We start from the raw sequence: 13,211 nt of genomic DNA on the forward strand, positions 1-13,211 counted from the left end.
TGGTGGGTTCTGCACGTTTCTTGGTGAGAACATAATATCTTGGTCATCAAAGCGCCATCCCACAGTCTCTCATTCCTCTACAGAAGCAGAGTACAGAACCATGTCTATGGCCTCTCGTGAAATAATGTGGCTGAACTCTTTGTTGCGTGAAACTGGAGTAGCTCAACCTATTACTCCTGAAATGTACTGTGACAATCTCTCAGCGGTGCATCTTACAGCAAATCCAGCCCTGCACTCCAAGTCTAAACATTTTGCTCGGGACTTTCATCATGTCCGTGAACAGGTTGCGCTTGGAGCTCTTATTGTGAAGCACATTCCTGCAACTGATCAGCTAGCAGATGTCTTCACCAAATCTCTACCACAACAAGCCTTCTTTGATCTTCGCTTCAAACTTGGTCTCTGCTCACCACCGACGCCAAGTTTGCGGGGGAGTGTTAACAGTAAGGACCTTCTTACTAAAACAGAGGTTTTGCCTCAGCCTCAAAACAGACAAGATGGGCCGACTAAAGTCCAACAACGTTCAAAGATTTCGGTCCATGAGAAGCCCATTCCCACAGTCTGCAACGGTCAAAAGCAGAGTACCACGAACTTGTCGTGTTCAAGGTACAGAAGGGCTACGTCATGAAATTCACCTGAGTAACAGATTTAACGCGTTGGGATCCGGAGCAATCATGTGTAGCTAGGACATGCATCATATTATCTGTGATTACTCTTTTCTTTATATAGCAATAAGCATTGTATCTTATGGATTAAGTTGAATAAGAAAGCAAAACCTTTTATCATCTTCTTCAAGTTTTTCTCTAAATCTGGGAAAACCTTCATCCTCCACAGGTTTCCGTTCATCGCTTTCTCCACCAGCTCCTCCGCCTTCCTCCTCCACATGGTCTTCGCCGCCGCCATTTCGATCGCTCTCTCTCGGCAAGGTATGTGTACTCACGACGATGCCATTATTCGGCAATATCGATGGAAGAAGAAGAAGAAACATCGACGGAGGAGATTGCAAATCAAAGCTAGGAAAAGTGAAATTGACCAGAAGCTAAGCTGAATTTTTTTCTTTTGGTCGGTGAAGATAACTCCGAGACAATTAATTACTCTGGTTTTTTTTTTTAAAAAAAATTGTTATCGTAAAATACAATTGTGCATCGTTGTTTAGGACGAGGTTAAAATAGTCGTTTTCAACTTTTTCTTAATAAGCTTAATTATAGTTAAAACGACAACTATTCGAATACAGAACCAAAATAGTACTACTGAACCAAGCAATAGACCAACGAAGTTGTCACAACCTTATTTAGGTGAATCAAAAACCCTTTTTGTAAAGGAATTGTCCAAAAGAGAGTTTTTACCTACAAAATGACCAAACAGACCAACAAACCATATGCACGAAGCCAAAATTGACATGTTTAGACATTACACAGTAAAACATAACTACCATATTCTTAAATGAAAACCAACTTTTGAATTTGATATATTGAATTGTGTGTAACAGATTGTGATGTTTGAAAAGTTATAATTTTCTAGTATATTGCTACAGTTACAGATCATAATATATATATATATATTTTTTTTTCCGCCAAACACCATTTTATTAAGTAATCGGACGGAGACTTTCCTCTAGAGAGAGCCAATTTGGAGCCGATGTGTTTACATGGGAGAATAAAGAACCTCGTGCTCTTGCCTTTTTTGCGAGACAATCAGCACGGATATTGATACAACGTGGAATAAACCTAATAGAGAACGAACGGAAAGAAAGCTTCAAAAGCTTTAAAAGTTGAAATTCTACTGCTAAGGTAGGTCATTCAGATGAGTTATCCGAAATGGAAATTAGCTCGGAGCAATCTGTGGCGAAGTCAACACTCGTCATCGATTCTGAGATGAGGCATTCCATTGCCCAAAGAAGGGTGTCAAATTCTGCTTGCAGAGGCGATAATCCCCGACGAGAACTTTTCATTCCCAACAAAATAGGGGTTTCTTTATCTATAATATATTTATGTATAAATAAATTGGGTTAAATTTCAAATGCTCTATTAACCCAAAGATACAGCGTCAATAATCAATTGAAAAACAATCAAACAACAAGAGACTCTCCACCCACCAATCTCCAATAAGCCAACCTTGAAGTTACTTGTCGACCACAAACGGTCTTTAACGTTAGCAGGAGTTAGTTCACATCTCACTGGTGAGGGCACTTTCATTGACACGAGAAATTGCGGTTGACATTGTTTCTTGTTGCGACATCATCAAGATTCCTTTTGACTAGTTTGTTTTGGTTTCTAGTGGCTTGGGAGGTGTCGAAGCGAATAATAATTCTCTCAACTGTCCCTCAGCTTTGTGTACTGATGTTGCCTGCAATATAAAGTTCCCAGGCCACATTAATCCAAGTGATATTGTTAATTTGTTATGTCAGTTCACAGGTTTGTTTTAGTCTTGTGATAAGCGTATGTATCATCAATCACTAAACAGAGTCTAGAAGATAGAAGACGAAAATCGACATACCCTTATCGAGAATGCAAACCGTAATGTCTCAATTTGCATTCCTGAGCAAATCCTGAGATCGAAACCAAGCGAATCTATCCCGATGAGCTTCATTTCCTACAATTTAGTACCATATGGATATAATCATGATTGTCGCAGTATAGTCGTGAAAGCTATACAACAACTTCATTTTGAAATTCCAGTAATGTAACGTAAAGTTACAGCTTTTTTACCTCTGCTTGAATCCCATTATGTCTCCAGCACAGAGATTTGAGAGCTTCAGTTAGTTTATCGCCATCTTCTTCTAGACGAGTCAAGATACCATCTGATGCACGAGCAATAGCATCAGGTTGTACTTTCCTGACGTCTTCCACTTTCACTTCAGTCTGTTCAAAAGCAAAAAAATACAAAACCAACCAAAAGCATGAGCATAGATAATAATTGCCACACCAAAAATGGGAGCCATCAGGTTTACTACTTATGAACCAAATGCGAACATGGACTAATTAAGGTGTCTAATATTGTTTGATCTCATAATTACCAAAATAAGACAAGGCGTGAGAATCTTGCCTGATGTCCCTGTGCCGTGATGAGCTGGATTCTTATTATCTCCAACTTGTAGTACGCTATGGCATTTCTCGAATTTTCAACCTGCAATATCTCAGATTCATTCTCACCAATGCCTTCAAATTTCTCTTCTGAGTTTACTCCCTCCTTGTTTTTGTCAGTGCCTGTAGATTTGCAACCAGAGATATGTTTTTGGATATCTGAGTGATCTTCCACAACAACACGACTCAAGAGCCCTTGGATAGCAAGGCCAGCGGACGGCTGCTCCATCCAATTTACAGGATCAGTTGAAGTAACCTAAATTCAAATAAAGAAACTAAGTTTTATAGTCTTTCACACGGTGAATATTTAATAAATCACAAATCAATTTTGGGACTGCAAGTAACCTCGGCCATCCTCGTGGCAAAATACATAGGATGGCAATACCGCATCGTTTCCAAGTTTGCCCAGTCTCCAAGTGATTCATCAGAATCTGAGACATAATTATCCTCATCATCTCCATCTTCTAGAACAGCAACCCATTCCTGGATTTAAGATCACAATATCTTGTGAAGCATGCTACTCATAACACAGGTTTTTTCCATGTGAAGTTCTTCAGTAATTGAGAACGAAAGCTGAAATAAAATTTTGAAACCTCGTCATCTTTGTCTTCTCCTTCATCCTCATCCCCCTTGTTTTCATCCTCGACTTCACTTTCACCATCTTCGATTTCTTCAATCCCGAAACCAATACCAGATGGACTGCTGAGCTCCATGTCCTTGATCATCTCCATCGTATCAAAACCTACTATCACTTGCTGCATTATATATGTAACTTATCACAGCTCTATCTCCGTACAAATGAATAGAGAGAAAACAATGGCAACTGTAAAAACTACATCATGCAGTAGAATCATTTAAGCTAAAGAAAAACATATAGGCACCAACCTAAATGACTATTATTGAAGCATGTTTTTGCACATCTAGATTCATAAGATTGTAAAGTTAGCAAAAAAAAAGAGCAAGAGTAATAAGAAAGCAGCTTTAGCTACAGTTCCAAAAAAACAGATATGTCCACGGAGAAAGCTAGGCTTAAAATGACTTAATGTATCCATTCTTTAATGAATCGTCTATAAAGGTTCATGTATGTAACAAGACAATATATATGAAAAAGACAACATACCACATAATTATTATCAGAAGCAACAACAGTCTGCATTATATCCTCATTTTCCTTCACTTGAAAATATATATCTGCAGATCATAAGAGTAGTTCAATTAATTTATTGACAGTTATAATTAGCCAACTGAATAAATACGAAGCAGAAACAAAAATAAGAATTCTTACTTCCATGCTGATCTGTTACATAAGGTATATCCGGCCAGAGAATATTCTCATGAACTCCAATACCAAGTAAACCTGAAAGCATCAGGGTTCCTTTTTTGTTCACCTGAACAAGACACACTACGGGAAATGTCAGATCCGCAAAACCAGGTCTGGAAAAACAAACAGGTAGAGGCAAACTAGACATGCTGATAAAGATAAGGTTTCTATAGAAATTTCTGATAGATGAACACTAAAGAAACCACAATAAGGTAGCAAGCAGAACTCTTCACCCTAACATGTAACTGTAATTTACATTAAGACATCAGTCCTAGGATTGGTTTACTAATGAAATGGTTAAATTGAAAGATGCCATATATAATAATACCTCAATGATGGTTCTAGCAGTTTCTGGAGGTGAAAGCCTAGAATCTCGAGGATTGTTCTCTGGCACATAAGCTCTGATTTCTTCTGAAGGATGATAACTTGACTTCCCAGTTGGCTTCTTAGGATTTGAAGCTGAACCCAAATACTCTGCTATGGCTTGAGTCCTATTCCTCCGCAGGTGTTTTCTTGTAAGATAGTCACTGTTACACTTGAGAAATCCACACCTAGTAATAATGTGCATACAAGTCCATTCAAAATCTAGTAAATTAATCATATGTGAGGAGGACTCAAAATATATATATATAAAAATCTCAACTTTGAATCACACACAACACAAGTATTGGTAAAAAGTACCCAGAATTAGTGTTGAGGAGGTGAGGATGAAAAATTGGGCGAGGAGCGACATGGAAGTAGCTTCCTCTATCCTCTGTGTTCGATACAGGACAATGCCCTGCAAGTATTTGTTCGATTCAGTTCAGAGATAAATTTGAAAAGTTGAAATTCGGAGAGAGAGAGATATTATATTACGGAGAAGCGCCGTGGAAGAGAAGAATCCGGGGACGGCCATGAGCTGAGGAGAGGAGACCCTCAAGGCTTAAAGTAGCAAATATCTTTGGGATTTTGCTTAGTGGTGATGACGTATCCTTTTCTCCAAAGGAATTTTTATCATCCACTTTTTCTAAAAAAACTAATCGTTTATGCCCCTACATGTTTATAATTTTATTTTTCATTTTCTTTTAAATCGAAATTAATAGAAAAAGTTTAAAAACCCTTACCCTAATCTAATATTTACGTATCACTGCCACAACTAAACTACAAAAACATAACTGCCTCATTTTCTTTATCACGCCTCCTTCTTCTTCTTCTTTTTCTCTCCAGATTTTTTTCTCTTTTCTCTCTATCTCTTCTTCTCCATGGATCTCTATTCTTCTTATCTCTTCATCATCATCAAAACTCTAGATTTCTTATTCTCCATTGATTTCTTTTTGCGTTTCTCATCAACCATTATAAACCCTAGATCTCTTTTTCTCCATGGATCTTTCTTCCCTCTCTTCGATCTTCTCATTCTAGTTCCATAGATCTCTTTTTCTCCATGGATCTTTCTTCCCTCTCTTCGATCTTCTCATTCTAGATCCATGGATCTTCGTTTTTTTCACAGATCTGAGATTAACAACAATCCCGATCTAGATTTCTCCAAATCGGCTTTATAGTGCGAAGAAGAATCGGCGGTGGAGGAGAATCGGCGGTGGAAGAGAATCGGCGGCGGTGGACAATGAACAAAGCAAGAAGAGACGATGATGGCGCTAGGGTTTATAATTACAAATTGCTTAAATTTTACCATTTGTACCAGTTGTCCCCATTTATGTATTAGTTGTACCAGTTGTCTAGTTGTCCTTATTTATGTATCAGTTGTACCAGTTGTCTAGTTGTCCCTATTCATATGTTAGTTGTACTAATTGTTTCAATTGTACTATTATATTTCAGTTGTACCATTTGTACCAATTATTCCTATTTATATATAGTTGTACTAGTTGTACTATTATATTGCAGTTGTACCATTTGGACCAGTTATCATACAATCTCTCATTTGTACCAGTTGTATTATTATTTCTTAGTTGTACCGAGTTGTACTATTCCGTACCAATTCGCCCTAATTTCATTAAGGGTAATTTGGGGATATCACATTTATGGTGGCACTCAGATTATAAGGTGGCACGCCAGATTAATTTTTTTCAAATAGTGGCATATGTGGCTCGGACTCTTTTCAAAGTAACTCAATCTTTGAAACGATGCGTTTTTGTCAAAGTAACCAACCACTTCATTTTCACTCTATATGCCATATGGATTGTATGTTTTTGTTTTAAATAAGGATTTCTATAGTGATCAAGAGTGTTGTTGTTTTTTCACATAATAATACATGTCAAATATATAGTCTTTGTGTTGCTTCATTAATTTTAAATTTTCCATCTCATAGAATGCAATTTATATATTTTTTATTTCACATCCTTATTGATAATATTTTTATCAAAATAATTTATATTTTTATATTATACAAAAAAACACACACATAAATTAGATAAGATGTAAATATAGTTTAAGCCCCGTAATTAGCGTTGGTAACTCTGCAGTCTCGCCGAATCTCTCCAGCTGTTCCCGTCAAAACATTGATAGATCCCATCCTCGACATTGCCAAAGCAAATGACTTTCTGAAATCTTCAAAACCCGAAGCGAACTCTTGCGTGATCTCCTTTGAGTCATCGTTGTTGAGCAACTCTTGGTCCACCCTCAAAACAGCGTTGTGAGACAAGACACGAGAGTAGTAGGAGCTGGTGAATCTGTTGCTCGAGCCTGAGTCTGGGTTTAGGTAAACGAGTGGGTCCGTTTGTCCCTTTTGTGTTCTTGGAGGACAAAGATATCGAAGTTGTGAAACCAATGTTGAGTTCATGGTCGGATCTGGTTTCCCAGTGTTCTTGAAGTTGTATAGTCTGTCCACTATGTAGCTGCAATGTGTCTTCCCCATTGAATGTGCTCCTGTTTCATTACACAGTTAGAGCTTGTTGATATTCACCCAATAGTACTTATTTAGCTCCACTTTAATTAAGTATATTACTATATCTTTCTTTCTGGATTACTAGTGGATAATCTTCTAGGATGTGAAACTGTCTTGTAAACTTTATAGTAGTATTTAAGTTTTGCATATAATGAGAATTAATTGTTTATAGTAACTAAACAAAGCTACTAGACCCTTAAATTACAATCTCATTTTTTTTTTCTTATAGAAATATTAAACATTTTCAGATTTTCATAAAATATTTTTGCAAATTCCAACGCAGCGGCCAAAAAGTGACGGTAACAGTTCATTTGATGTATACTTTTATAACTTCTAAATGATTTTGATTAAAATACGTATGTGGATTGATTTTTCAAAAAGTTATTTTAGTAATATAAACATAAACGTAAACAAACAAATCAAGTTTTAGTAATAGCATTGGGATTACGTTTCCCTTGAAGAACTGATAAAAAAGATGCTTGTCTCTAAAGGAAATAAAAAAAGAAAAAAAGAAGAAGAAGAGAAGACTATGAGATACCTAGAAGAGTAGTCATATCCAAAACGTCAAGACCTTTGGACTTGAAGTATGCCAATGACTCATCGACTGAGATGGACGGTGATGGCAGATCTACGGCGTCTGCATTTAATCTCCCTCCATCCCTTCTCCCGGTAAACACAGGATAAGACGGTGCACCGGCCTATTCATCATTTCATCGAATTCGTCAAAACAACACCATTCAATAAAATTCAAAAAATCGATCGATACATCTACGTTAATAAGAACATGCAAGTATGTACCATGTGAACAGCATCTCTAGTGGCAAGGTTGAGGATATCAGCGCAAGAAACAACACCAGGACAGCGTGATTCAAGAACTTGCTTTATTTTATCGATTATCACAAAACCTCCAAGCCCTCGATTCTGTGGAGCTGTCCTCTCCGAGTTTGGTCCTTGCAAAAGAACCGAAGCATCACATCCCTACATACACATTTTACATAAATCAACAACATACAATCGGTCATAAAAAGAATGAAGGTATATACTGTTCTAGTTGTTTTCACTTACATTAACCATACAATCGGAGTAGAGGAGACGAAGAAGCTTTGGGGCAATGCTACTATCATTCTTATAAAACTTTTCAACTTGGTATCTAATATAAGTTTCTGCATCATCACAAGTGTTAGTAACTTTGTAATAATGCCAAACCAGCTTCACCGGAGGGTTCAATCCCGTCGCAGCCTCTATCGTCGCCGTTCCGGCTAAGCTTATGATTACGATGGCCAGTAGTGGGAAAAATTTCACAAACTGCCTCATTTTTATAAAAGACGAAAAAATCTTCCACCACAAAAAAAAACCCTAGATTCTTTTTTGCTTTCTTGATTAAAAGATCAAAGTAGCTAGATTCTTATTATTTGTGTATACGAGAAAGAAATAGGTAGAGGGGAAAATAAATGTAATGAATTAAGAGATATGGATTAGTGCTCGATGATGAGAGTTATATATAGGTTTGACTTAGGTGGCAAGTCCACGTGAGTGAACCGGATATATCGATATAAAAAACTATTATTACGTTCTGACTTTGATCGGTTTGATGTACAGTACAAGGAAGCGCGTGTAGGACAAACGCGGATTCACATGAAATGAAACGATATTGTTCCACGTTCGAAATATTGATTAGTCCTTTTATTTTGTCCGGCTAATTATGTGGGTCGCTTGGTAAATTGGTATACCACAAATCTTGAGTTCACACTTTCAAATATTATAATGAAATCTAGTATTTTTCAGTCACTTTTAAGTCGGGGGTAAAATTGTTCTCGGATATTTTGGATATCCGACCCGTTTACAAATTTTGTTCATAAAAAGTTTGTTGGGTCGGGTTATATTTAATCCAACTCATACACCGGATATTCCATATTTAATAATTTAGATATTTAGAAGATTTGATTAAGATTTAGAATTATGATTCTCATATCATCTTTGTTTGATTTGTTTTTAACTGTTTTGAATCATCATATAATACATAAAGTAAAAAAAAAATCAATTTTTTTCTGCATATACTGTGATTCGAAATTTTAAAAACGGACATATCTTATCCAATTGACGAAAATGTGTGTTCAACGTTCTACATCGATTAAAATATTTAGACAATGATTCAGAATCATATCATAAATAAGATCAACATTAATAAAATAAATGAGTATTTTGGCGGGACGGATTTGGCGGGACGGGTTTTTGAATCAACAATAATAAAAATATTAAAATATCATTAATCCGCCGCTTCAATACGGATTAAATCCTTAATTATTTTTTAATACCACCAATATTAGACATATTAAATGAATCTCATTTAGAAAAGATTGTATACAACCAAAAATTGTGCCATGGTATAATGTTACTTAATAACAATTGTTAAATATAAAATATAAATATCTTAGAAAATAATACAATTTGCAAACTTGTATGTATAATAAATAATCGTTAATTTTTAAAATTATTACTTTTAGAAAACAAACCACGGGACGGGTTAAGAAGTTACAGGACGGATTATATTTCGGAACGAACTTATATGGTGGACGAGTTTGAATCAATATTTATAAAATTTTAAAATATCATTAACATGCCGCTTTAATACAGATTAAATCTTCAGTTTATTAAAATATAAATGACTTAGAGAATGATATGATTTGTAAACTTTTATATATAATAAATAATCATTAAATTTTATAAGAAAAACAAATTACGGGACGGTTAAGAAATTACGGAACGAGTTATATTTCGGAACGGGTTTATATGGCGGACGAATTTGAATCAATATTTATAAATATCAATAACATGCCGCTTTAATACGGGTTAAATCCTCAGTTTATTAACAATTGTCTCGTGGACTCGTGGTATACTGTTACTTAATAACAATTGTAAACTATAATATAAATAAATATATTATAAGGAGATACAATTTACAAAATATTTTTATACTAACTTTAAAAATAAATCATCGCGCGGTACACCGCGGGTTAAAATCTAGTACCTCTTATAATTTTAAAAGTACTAAATATGTATGTAGAGATTCAAGTTATAACACATTAGAAAGTGAGTCCCATTAATATTTTTATATTCATCAGTTACAATTAGATATTATTAGAGTAAAATGACATAAAGTTCAATGTTGGTACCGGATCCCGCAAGGGGTCCATTTTACATGTTGGAGAACCATCACTTTACAAAATCCAAGGAGCCCTATAATGCAAAAGGGGGTGGTCAAACCTTGACATTAATTTGTGATTAAATTCATGAATTAATTGTCATCGTCAAAGGAATAAAGTTTGACATTCAAGATTAGGAGTTAATTGCCAAAAATTGGAGTTATTTTGTGGAGTTAATTCTAAATTTAATGGCCAAGTAAAGACACCCTAGAAGGAAGGAAGAAACTATAAAAGAGAGGTGAAGACTCCAAGAAAGGGGACTCATATTCTTTTACACAAGATTCACCTTCTACATTTCTCACCATTATTTAGACACAAACAATGTCATTTCTAATAATGACTAAATACTTTCTCTTTGTTGTAATCGAACTACGTTTTGGCTTGATCCCGCTTCGGGTACGTAGGCAGCTCGTCTATCGAGTCCAGCTATACCAAAATCTATATAATTTTCTCCACAAATTTATACGATCTATTCAACCCATCTTTGTGCTTGTCTTATGAGAACTTTGTCCCATCTTTTACATGATGTTACCAACCCTGGAGGTTCGGGTTCAACATTTGGCGCCGTCTGTGGGGACATAAAGTTTCTTGTCTTTCAAGTACGAAGTTGTGACGACGAAAGAATGAGATTTTCTCTCGAGAATATCCAAACCTCGGTGACAACAAGAAAGTGCCACCAATTCAAACTGCCTCTTTGCAAGGTGGTTTCCCAGCAATTTCTCGGAGTTCCAACTCTTAGAAAACTGAATTTACTTTGGTGAAATCTAAGTGTCGAGTTCGCTCTTCACAAAAACTAGATTCCACCTCACGGAGATTTTCCAAGTACAGTCTTTCGGAAAAAATATTTACTTCGATGGAATCTAAGTGTCGAGTTCGCTCTTCACAAAAATTAGATTCCACCTCATAGAGAATTTTCCGAGTACCATCGCTCGGAAAATATGTTTACTTTGATGGAATCTAAGTGTTGAGTTCGCTCTTCACAAAAATTAGATTCTGTCTCACAGAGATTTTTCGAGTACCATCGCTCGGAAAATAAATTTACTTCGGTAAAATCTGAGTGTCGAGTTCGCTCTTCACAAAAATTAGATTCCACCTCATAAAGAATTTTCCGAGTACCATCGCTCGGAAAATATGTTTACTTCGATGGAATCTAAGTGTCGAGTTCGCTCTTCGCAAAAATTAGATTCCACCTCATAGAGAATTTTCCGAGTACCATCGCTCGGAAAATATGTTTACTTCGATGGAATCTAAGTGTTGAGTTTGCTCTTCACAAAAATTAGATTCTGTCTCACAGAGATTTTTCGAGTACCATCGCTCGGAAAAAATATTTACTTCGATGGAATCTAAGTGTCGAGTTCGCTCTTCACAAAAATTAGATTCCACCTCATAGAGAATTTTCCGAGTACCATCGCTCGGAAAATATGTTTACTTCGATGGAATCTAAGTGTTGAGTTCGCTCTTCACAAAAATTAGATTCTGTCTCACAAAGATTTTTCGAGTACCATCGCTCGGAAAATAAATTTACTTCGGTAAAACCTGAGTGTCGAGTTCGCTCTTCACAAAAATTAGATTCCACCTCATAGAGAATTTTCCGAGTACCATCGCTCGGAAAATATGTTTACTTCGATGGAATCTAAGTGTCGAGTTCGCTCTTCACAAAAATTAGATTCCACCTCATAGAGAATTTTCCGAGTACCATCGCTCGGAAAATATGTTTCTTCGATGGAATCTAAGTGTTGAGTTCGCTCTTCACAAAAATTAGATTCTGTCTCACAGAGATTTTTCGAGTACCATCGCTCGGAAAATGAATTTACTCTGGTGAAATCTAAGTGTCGAGTTTGTTCTTCAGCTATTGCGTACATGCGCAAAGTATAGCCTTAAGTCCTACAAAATATAGGTTACTCAAGTACAAACTGACACCTACTATGCAAAATTTCCAACGCGAAATTCTAGTCAATGTTCAAACATTATTCTAGTTCAGTTCAAGAAAAACAGTTCTTACACTAGCTTTTCTTCGAACAAACATTTCCGAACTATCAGGAATGTTTTTGTAAGCCGAGCTCTAACCTCGCATCCGAGAGACCGAGGAAAAATTCTAATGTTTTTTCTTTAAAAAAGGCAAGTGGGTCTGATGAGCATATCTCTCCAATAAGCTAAAGCCATTTCGGTTAGGAGGACCTTGCAAGCTCTCCAGGTAAAACTGATGGTTTCCACCAAATTAAATATTTCTTCCAATAAGAAAATTTAATACCCCCTCGGGCAAAATATCCTGACAAAGAAAATAAAGGCCCCTTGGCCAGGAAACCAAATTCTACTTTGACTTTGTATAAAAGGGCCGAGGCCGAGCTCGCACCGAACTACGTTAAAAAGCCGAGCCTGTCTCGCACCAAAATACGTTCAAAAGCCGAGCCTGCTCGCACAGAACTACATTTAAAAGCCGAGTCCGTCTCGCACTAAAATATGTTAAAAAAGCCGAGCTCGCCTCGTAGCAAAATACGTTCAAAAGCCGAGCTCAATGCTCGCATTTACGCGAATAAGTCTTTAGGCAAAAACGAGTTCACCTCGCATCTAACAACAAAGTTTGCATGCCTAATCTACTAATCAAAGTTATTGCCGCATGATTGTCAAGAATATTAGTTCTCCGAGCAAATCATCTTACTCGAAGAACTGGGGGGCTAATGTTGGTACCGGATCCCACAAGGGGTCCATTTTACATGTTGGAGAACCAT

At 36.4% G+C, this 13,211-nt stretch overlaps 2 protein-coding genes across 3 annotated transcripts; both read right to left on the reverse strand.

Moving 5' to 3' along the window:
- Positions 1-1,965: 1,965 nt before the first annotated feature.
- Positions 1,966-5,369, reverse strand: LOC9308160 (uncharacterized protein At3g49140). 2 transcript variants are annotated; one of them, XM_021023279.1, is made up of 11 exons: positions 5,257-5,368; positions 5,083-5,179; positions 4,730-4,952; positions 4,366-4,468; positions 4,201-4,271; positions 3,674-3,835; positions 3,426-3,563; positions 3,043-3,336; positions 2,706-2,858; positions 2,494-2,589; positions 1,966-2,343 (listed from the first exon to the last, which is right to left on the reverse strand). In XM_021023279.1, exons 1-11 carry the CDS (start codon positions 5,294-5,296, stop codon positions 2,254-2,256), a joined length of 1,467 nt encoding a protein of 488 aa, XP_020878938.1. In that variant the 5' UTR covers positions 5,297-5,368; the 3' UTR covers positions 1,966-2,253. The 2 variants fall into 2 exon arrangements, with proteins under 2 accessions (XP_020878938.1, XP_020878939.1); XM_021023280.1 differs by having other exon boundaries at positions 2,285-2,352; positions 2,444-2,589; positions 5,257-5,369.
- Positions 5,370-6,789: 1,420 nt separating this feature from the next.
- On the reverse strand, positions 6,790-8,764 carry LOC9310232 (probable peroxidase 61). Its single transcript, XM_002874119.2, has 4 exons — positions 8,345-8,764; positions 8,078-8,257; positions 7,818-7,977; positions 6,790-7,260 (listed from the first exon to the last, which is right to left on the reverse strand). Exons 1-4 carry the CDS (start codon positions 8,591-8,593, stop codon positions 6,824-6,826), a joined length of 1,026 nt encoding a protein of 341 aa, XP_002874165.1. The 5' UTR covers positions 8,594-8,764; the 3' UTR covers positions 6,790-6,823.
- Between the last annotated feature and the right edge of the window lie 4,447 nt (positions 8,765-13,211).

Source organism: Arabidopsis lyrata (genome assembly GCF_000004255.2).
Source record: "Arabidopsis lyrata subsp. lyrata unplaced genomic scaffold ARALYscaffold_6, whole genome shotgun sequence".
Classification (NCBI taxonomy): Eukaryota; Viridiplantae; Streptophyta; class Magnoliopsida; order Brassicales; family Brassicaceae; genus Arabidopsis; species Arabidopsis lyrata.